Below are 9179 nucleotides of genomic sequence, written 5' to 3'. Positions count from 1 at the left end.
TGAGAGTTTCAAGATGCTTGCTCTTCATGTAGCAGTACATCCCCCTTTTCCCACTGCCAGGGTCATGCCAGGCACAGCCACTCACACAGTTCTCTTGTGCTGCTTCCAGATTGCCAGCTGGTAGCGCATCCTTTTCGGTTCAAAAACCTGTCAGTGCCGGGTGTAATGGGGCACACCTTTAATCCTAGCACTTGGGAGGCAGAAGCAGGTGGCTCTTGGTGACTTTGAGGCCGACATAAGCATAATCTACTAAGAGTTCAAGGACAGTCAGGGTTATCCAGACAAACCCTGTCTTGGAAGACAGAAACAAGTAAAAAAAAAAAATCAACCAAAGCCAGATGAGTAAGTCCCGTATCAGCAAGATTCAGCTCTTCATTCTGTAGATCTTTGTCCCAGTCTGAGCTGGGGGGTTTAAAGTCAGTACCTCTCAGATGTTATTGTAGCTGGAATATGGGTGATGGCTAGTTTGTCCTCGGGCCTTTCATGTGTTCCCAGATTTGCCGTAGCATACTAGCAGCCACTGGGACGGTGGGGCATAGTTTTTCAGCTGGTAGAATGTTTGAGATGCATGTGAGTATTTCAGTATCAGAGAACTTGTGACAACAGAAGTGGGAGCAGGGCTACAGTCACAGGAGCTTGGAGGCCAAGGCAGGAGAGTCACTGGAGCCCAGGAGTTAAGAGATCAGCCTTGCTGACACAGTGAGACCTTCCCTTAAAAGTGGGGGGGGACGGGGGACAAAAGCAGGACAGGCTTTTCCCCAGTCTTTCTCCCCCTTCTCTCTCCTTTTCTTGAAACCTTGCTGATGTTGCCCTGGGTGACCCAGACACAAGATGTGCTCTAGCTTCAGTCTCCTAGGTAGTTGGAACCACAAGCCCTACTTAACATAGCATTTATCATTCCAGTCGTTTGTGAGTGGACAGCTCAGTTGTGTAAAAGTGTATTCGCCCTGCTCTGCAGCCCACACTTCCATTGCTCTCAGGACCTTCCCCAATTCCCAAGTGAAACTGTACTCATCTGACAGTGATCCCCATTCCCCCCTCCCCCCCCAGCCATAGCCACACCATTCATTCTACGTTGTACCTCTCGGAATTTGATGGATTAGTATACTGTCTCAGGGCTCCCCCACTACTTGGTGTGTTCCACTAGGCCACACCCAACCATGAAACAGGCTTACATCTATTTTTCTATTTATGAACCAGAAGGTGGTAGGACCTGGGGACAGGGTCGGGCCTGACCAGCAAGAGACCCATGCAGTTGCCCATTTTCTTCTTGTTTCCTCATTACCACAGATCGAAATAGCTCAGAAGCACCCTGACATCTATGCAGTTCCAATCAAGGCCCCCAAGCCAGATGCCGGCCTGCCCCCGCACATGAGGTAAGGGCTGTTTGGTGGGTTGGTCAGAGGAGGAAGCCTCTGCAGCATCTGTATTTGAAGAAAGAAAGTACCCTACCCAGATGTCAGAGAGCTAAGAATTTCCTTCCCAGGCCAACTGTTAACCTTACTCTGTCAGTCAAACTTAACTATTAAAATTACAGACTCAAAGGCCGGGCAGAGGCAGGCAGATCTCTGTGAGTTCGAGGCCAGCCTGGTCTTCATAGTGAGTTCCAGGACAGCCAGGGCTATGTAGAGAGACCCTGTCTCCAAAAGATTACAGAATTGGAAGTTTCTGGCCACTTGCCCTGTACGCCCAGTGCCACATTAGAGCCTTATATTGAGTTAGGAGGGCACATGAGCAGAGATTCCTAGGGCTTAGGTTTCTTTTGTCACTAAAGTTTAGTAGCTCATAGCCAAGCTCCTTAATTCCTTTGTATCACCATGCACAGTCAGGACTCTTGTGCCAAACTGGATGTGAAGGACTGCGACAGTCAGTGGGCTAACACAGCATCTAAGTGCTGAGCAGGCGCTAGGCAGCATCAGTGTCTTCCTGCGGTGATCTTGAGTTATTATTTCCTGCTTCAGGAAGCTGGACTCATGTTTAAGGCACTGAAAGGGGAAGAGGCACGTAGATTGCTCTGAATGCCAAGCTGACCCGACAGAGGAATCTTGGTACAATTGATTGACACTGGAGAGAACTCTTTGCTGGGGGCGGGGGTGGAGGGTAGGGGTGTAGTGGGGTGTCTTGGAGTACAGCAGGTACAGTCTTCCTGTGTTCGTTCAGAAAACAGGTGGCTGACCAAATATCTTCCTTTATCACCCTGTGAACCAGAAGAGGGGCCAGCAGTGCCCTTCCTGGTGGTCGAATGTGCTCAGGGGTCAAGAACCAATCAGCCTTGCTGGGCTCATAGCTTCAGTGACCCCTGTAGCCATCTAGATGGCATGGGCTGTGTTTGATAACCTCATTTTTTTTTTTTTTTTTTAAGTTCTAGACCCCCAGAGCCACAGAAAGTTCCTTCCAGACTTTACCAGGACACCAGAGGAAGCTACGGCAGTGACCCCGAGGAGGAGGAATACCGCCAGCAGTTGGCAGCACACTCGAAGCGGGGTTACTACAGCCAGCCCTCCCGGTACCGAGACACGGAGTTATAGAGGTCTACGTGTGGACTCCTGCGAGGTCACCTGGAGATCTTCTCCAGGGAAAATGCACTGCAGAGATACGGTGGAGACCCAGGCAACGGACAGCACGAGTTATCAACTGAAGGCTCTGTTTGTGGGACTGGAGTAAAGTTGATTCTGACTTTTCTTGAATGAAGAGAAACACTACAGTTCGATAACTGTTACTTGCTTTGGTGTGGACCAAGATCTGTATTAACCTCTCTGTATTTTTAATATGTATATCGAGCAATAACTGTCTTTCCTCACTCGTGGCTGCCTTCCAGCACGGCTTCAGTGTGAAGCAGATGTGAAGAGGGAGTAAGAAAATGACTCCGTCTCAGACTAAGTTCAGAAGTATTTTATCCCGACTCTCTTAAGTGCCTTTGACAAGCAGCGTCTCACGTTTGCCTCCCTGACGCTTTATGCAAACCCATAATGTACTAAAATCTTTTATTTTGACTAAAGTTTTATACCAGTTTAGCAGCTGTGACTGCCCCTGCACCATGCCACCTTTTCAGGGCATTATCTGTAGTATCTTCCATAAATTCCGACTGTACCTAGGACGGCGACCCTCGGGAGTGTGTCTGCGTAGCTCGGAGGCCAAGGCTTTAGAGTGTCCGTTGTTTGTCTGGAACTACGTGTTCCACAAAGGCAGGGACTTGAGAAAAGGGTGTTTTGTTTCCTCTCTACCAGCGTATGTACTGACATTGGGTGGTTTTGTAATTTAATAAAAAGGAGTACCTTGAAGTCAAGGCTGAGCTTACTGCTGAATCTGTACATACCTTCCTTCTGGGCACTGTGGGGTGGGACCCAAGGTTCTCATGCATTCGGGGTGCTGAACTACACCCCATTCTTCCTGATTTATTTTAATTAAAAGAATTTTTAAAAAGACTTAAAAAAAATTGTGTATGAATGTTTTTCCTGCATGCATCTGTGTGTATCACATTACCCCAGTGCCTGCAGAAGTCAAAGAGGGCATCCGATTCCCCCAGAACTGGAGTTACATTGATTGTGCTCTACCATGTGGGTGCTGGGAATCAAACCTGGGTCCTCCCAAAAGTACTCTAGAGCACGGAGCTGGCCGGTTATCTGGCTCCTCCTTCCCGTTGTGATCACAGAAGTGAGAGCTTAAACAACGGGGAATGGGAACATGGGAAGAAGAAAAAAACCCCGTCACCGGTCTGATCATTCCTCCAGTCTCTTATTCATGAGTGTCTGTTGTGTGTCTGTTGCGTGTCTGTGGGAGATCCTTGAGGCTAAGCTGTGTTGTGTGTAGTTTTACGCTCTATCCATCTTTGCTCCAGGAAACGACCATGCTACCAGCCCCCTCCCAGCTTCCTTTGAATCATCAGATAAAAGACACAGACACACAGTTGTTCCTTTTCAACCTGCCTTAAGACACAATTGTTGGGTGTCTCTGGCCTGGAAACTCGTGCCCTTATCAGTCTCTCCCACCTGCCCTCCTGCCAAACATCCCCGATCACCTGCCTGTAGGAGCTGCCTGTGTGGCCACTCCATCTCGAGATCTCACATGGTTGCCCAGTTCTCTCTCCAAAACATGGCAAACTCCACCTTCCTTACATCTGCCTGCCTCCCAGAATCTGCAAGTTCCGCCTGTTCCTTCCACTCAACAATTGGTCCATGGCTTTCTTTACTGACGGATTAAGAACCAATTGGGGAACAGGACCTTAGCATAAGAACCGCCCACTACAGTGCTGGGTTTGTGCTTCTGTTCCCGATTCATGTTTTATCAAGAATGTTCTCTCACGCAGTGAAGAACTCCATGCCCATCGTGACTCATCACCGCAGACTAATCTTGCCCCTGCTTCGTAAGTGAACGCTCGCCCATTGATCAGTTTGATTATGTCTATTTTTTCTCTATTAGGTTAGATGCTCTCCCTTTATCTAAGCTGTGCTTTGTGTGCCAGCCATCATGTCAGCCACCCCCCCCACACACACACACACACAGGTAGATAGATTCTCAGCACTGGAATTAGCAAGTTGAAGTGGTGGGCTTTTAAGGCTTGTGTTTCCTACTAGGTTGCTTCCTAGAAAAACTCACCTGTTTCCACCCTCTTGAAAGAATAAAATAGGTGCAAAATATGTATGACAGTTTAGGAATTTAAGATCATGTGAATTAAAAGCACCCTGGATTTGGGAGAGGAAGCCCTGAAAAGGATGAACTCTGTTAAGGATCCCCCCGCCTCCTTTTTTCCCTGGTTTTTCGAGACAGGGTTTCTCTATATAGCCCTGGCTGTCCTGGAACTCACTTTGTAGACCAGGCTGGCCTCGAACTCAGAAATCCGCCTGCCTCTGCCTCCCAAATGCTGGGATTAAAGGCATGCACTGCCTCTCCCGGCAAGGGTTCTTTATGTTATATAGTAGACTTAGGTTTTGGTGGAGTTACAGCTAGGGCTTAATGAGTCATGCTCTACACTTGTTCTTTTTTCCTGCCTGTCAGTTTTGGTACTGTGACTCCAAGCCATCGATTACTGTAGCTTAAATTTCTGAGCTGTCTTCCAGGCAGTGACTAAAGATGCTCATTCTACAAATAAAAGCCACTGGCTGCAACAGCTGAAAACACACACTGCTTAAACCCCAGGTGACTTACTGTTCCTCCCTCCTTAAAATACAGGAGCATGCCATGTGGGAAACCATTTAGGGGTGGTCAGGAGGTGTCCCCGAAGGCACTGGCACAGGCAGGCATCAGATGCACTAAGTGGCATAGACAGGTAGTGTATCTGGTCTCTGGAATGGCCGTCGGTGCCCAGTGACCGCCAGCGGTCCTCCATCGCTTGTCACATGCTGCTTTGTCTGAGGAGGACTCAAAGCTACCCATGGTGTAATGGGAAACATAGGATAGAGAAAAGGGTGGGGGGGAAGAGACTGGGGAAGTGAGCTTTGAGTGAGGGTGGCATTCACTCTGTTGTGGCGCCACAGGTTTTCAGAGGCAGAGGGGGAGTTCCCAAATGGCTACTATATACAAGGATGATTTGGGGGGGAGGGTCAAAAAATTTTGGGGGGGGTCACTTTTTTTTTTTTTTTTTTGAGATGGATCTCACTGCATAATCCAAGCTGTTCTAAAATGTCAATCCTCCTGGCTCAGCCTCCTGAGTGCTGGGGTTCCAGGCATGTTCCACTGGTTGGCTTGGGACGTCTGTTTCTATGTTCCTTTACTGAGGACAGTAGCACAATCCCCAGAAAGCATGCAGAAGCCCTTGGGTAAGGGAGCAGAAATGTGTGAGGTAGCGTTCTGTCGCGGGCTTTATCCTGAGTCTGCATCCTTTACTGAGGACAGTAGCACAATCCCCAGAAAGCATGCAGAAGCCCTTGGGTAAGGGAACAGAAATGTGTGAGGTAGCGTTCTGTCGCGGGCTTTATCCTGAGTCTGCATCTATCGGGGATGCACGGCTGGGAGGGAAGATCTCTACTGAAGTAAATGATCGTAGGAGAGGTGGGCTGAGCTCTGAGAGCAGGTGTCTGTGAGAAGGGGTGGAGGAGAGAGTGACTGTGTTCTGGAAGAAAACTGGTGAGGGCTGGGCCTGGGCTCTTCCTACAATCCTTCCGTAATTCATGGCAAGCTGCTTTGTCCTGTTCACGGTGTTCCCCGCCTTTCTAAGATAGTTCCATTAGGGAACACCGGAAGGATAAAGGGTCTGTGGGAAACACTTAGCCATTGCTCACCTCCATTAGCAGGCCGGGAACTGAGAATCACTGCAAGTTGATTTGGAGTGTTTTTTAATCAAAGATACTGGGATCCGGATTTGGAGGGCAGCCAGTGTCTTTGAGTTCAAGTGAAGCCTGTGAGTCTCTGAGCAAATCTTGTCTCTTGGAGATAGTTCAACCTAAGGGTATTTACAAATAGCAGTGTGCTGGGTGTAGTGGATGTGGCTAGTGTTGTCAATCTAGAATCACCATTACCCCCCTGGCTGGGATCCTGGACTGTATAAAGTCTAGCTGAATGTTCAACACCTCTACATCTTCCCTCAACTTAGTTGCCCGGTTGGTTGCTCCTTGTTCAGCACTCTAAATCTGTCCTCCTCAGCTTAGTTGCATTTCTAATCTCTCGCCTGCTACCCCAGGCCCAGTCGGGGAACCAGCCAATGGCCACTCCACCTGAGATCTCACATGACTGGTGTTGATAACTTTCTATTACTATCACAAATATCTGGAAAAAAAAAAAAAAGGAAAGAAAAAAAGGGTAAAAGAAAAAAAAAGATCTATTTGGACTCATAGTTTTGAAGGTTTCATTCTATGATCCATGTTGCTTTTGGGTCCGTGGAAGCATCACGTCATGCAGGGAACACAGAGGCAAACAGTACCGCACTCATGTTCCGGGAGTAAGGGTGAGGCGGGGCAGGGTAGGAGTCCCATCGCTTCCTTTGAGGTTGTGAGTCCTGTAATGTAAAGATATCCCAGTAAAACTCACCTCTTAAGGGTCCACCAGTTCCCAACAGTACCATCCTGGAGTCCAAACTCTTTAGTACCTGGACCTTTAAGGGATCTTCAAGGACTAAACTATGACACCCTGTGACTTCCTCTCCTATTCCTCTGTCATCATCGCATGAGTGGAACTGTCTTAGGTGAGTCTGTGGTGATGAGAGGTGGAGCAAAAATTCTCTGACTCACAGGTAGGTCAGCCTACCTGTGTATAAGGAAAATAACAAGCTGTTTTTAAGCCACCCAGTTCTAGGGTGTTACGAAACAATACCCCACATGATTCTCCAAATCCTTTCTCCTACAAAACCTGTATATGGTCCAGATGCATGAGAATGCTTGAGCCCCATACACTCCTGATTTTTGTTTTCCTATCTTCTGGAAAATTTTTTCTCTCTTCTTTGTCAGTTTTTAAAGCCCCTGTGATGGCTAATCTCAGTTGTCAACTTGACATACTTGGGAAGAGGGAACCTCAATTAAAGAATTGCCTCTACCAGACTGGCCTGTGCACGTGGTCTTGAGTGATGATTCATATGGGCAGGTCCAACCTGCTGTGGGTGGGTCCAGGTGGGTGGTGCCATGCCTGCAGAGGTGGTTCCTGGTTGTATCAGCAAGCTGGCTTAGCAAATACAAAGGACACAGAAGCTCCTTGGGGCCTCTGCCTCAGTTCCTGTCTCTAGTTTCCTGCCTCGAGCTCCTGCCCTGGCTTCCTGCAGTGAAGGGGTAGAATAGGTGGGCTGAAATAAACCCTTTCCTCTCCAGATGGCCTTCGGGAGTGCAAATGAGGACAACCCCATTTACCTTTCTAGGTCTAGTTAATACATGGCCTACCACAGCTTCTCTGATTTTTCCCAGTCAAACTTATCAACTCCTTTAGCAATCTTCATGTATGCCCATCCATCTATGTATTTTCAAGAGTAGTCTAGCATGCTAGAATACTTCACATATGTATATACAGAAATATACCATATACATAAATAAAAATATAACTCACAATTTGAAGAAGGGAGATGGGCAGGAGAAGAGGTTGAGCAGTAGAATGTACGTACTGCCTTCAGAGCACCTGAGTTCAGTTCCCAGTTCCCACATTGGGCAGCTGACAACTGCCTATAACTCTGCCTCCAGTGGCCATGGCTATCCATACATTTTTAGCATTTACTTACACACACACACACACACACACACACACACACATAAAAATAATAAAGATTAATTAAAATACTCTAATCATCAACCACAGATCTGTTCCCCACCAGTTTCTGTCTACACCAAGGAAGGGGTGCCTATATTTGCTTTCATGATGACCACAGTGTGTAGGAAATATGCAGTGGATAATGTTAATCTTTTATCACTGTTATGGCTTAATAGGAAGTATCCTTCATGTGTTTTGAACATTTGCTCCATAGCTGGTGGCAGTACTAGGGGAGGTGGTGGAAATTTTAGGATGTAAGATCTAGGTTCAATATGGTTACTATGGGAATGCTCTTGGGAGCTGTATCTACCCCTACCTCTTTCTGCATCCTTTGTATTCTCAGTATCTTTCTGTGTTCCCTGTTTCCAGTCTGCCCTGAAGAAGTCCTGCCCACACACACTCACAGTAGGCAAGGAGCCAGTGGTTACAGCTGATCCCTCTGAAAAGGTGAGTCAAAATACACCATTATTCCATGACATTGTCTCTGTCAGGCCTTTGATCAGAACTATGGGGGGGAAAACCTAACTACAACAATCTCAAAGGCAAGTAAAGCCGGTAAGAAACAAACTTCTTATACTGTGTTCGTGTCAACTTCAACAAGTGACACGGTAATGATACACAGGAGATAAGTATTGGCAACCATGTTAAGCCAGTTAAAAGTTTTAAGTCCTTTTTATCGATAGCCAGACCAAGAAGAGCAGAGTTGTGCATATGAAATCTCTTGGTACCCAAGCTCAGAGGTACAGAGTTTTGTAGGTAAAAAGCCACAGACCATAATTTACATCCAAGTTGGATGAGCGTCAGAGTTACCTTGAAACGTTCATTCCTGGCAGAGCATGGTAGTTACCTTAGACATAACATGCCAGTTATTTTTTTTTTACTTATATTTTTTCTAATTACTTTAGCTTAATTATTTTGGTTAATACATCTGGATAAATCATGGCCAAGGCCATGAAACTGTCAACTGTGTTGCCAAGGCAAATGTGACCACTTTAGGGAAGTCAGAGGGCTGACAA

At 47.0% G+C, this 9179-nt stretch overlaps 1 protein-coding gene across 7 annotated transcripts in view; it reads left to right on the top strand.

Annotated features, from left to right (window-relative positions):
* The window catches only part of Tjp2 (tight junction protein 2), a 127302-nt gene extending 123876 nt beyond the window's left edge, over window positions 1-3426 (top strand). For 5 of the 7 annotated variants that reach the window (XM_029538183.1, XM_029538196.1, XM_029538182.1 and 2 more), the window contains 2 exons: window positions 1291-1376; window positions 2363-3426. In XM_029538183.1, the coding sequence (XP_029394043.1) occupies window positions 1291-1376; window positions 2363-2528 (252 nt within the window). In that variant the 3' untranslated portion in view covers window positions 2529-3426. The remainder of the gene's footprint in view (window positions 1-1290; window positions 1377-2362) is intronic. The other 2 variants (XM_029538193.1, XM_021190404.2) reach the window with 1 other exon arrangement.
* Window positions 3427-9179: the final 5753 nt, after the last annotated feature.

Source organism: Mus pahari, chromosome 1 (assembly GCF_900095145.1).
Source record: "Mus pahari chromosome 1, PAHARI_EIJ_v1.1, whole genome shotgun sequence".
NCBI classification, from domain to species: Eukaryota; Metazoa; Chordata; class Mammalia; order Rodentia; family Muridae; genus Mus; species Mus pahari.
This window is presented reverse-complemented; position numbering and strand designations above follow the sequence as displayed.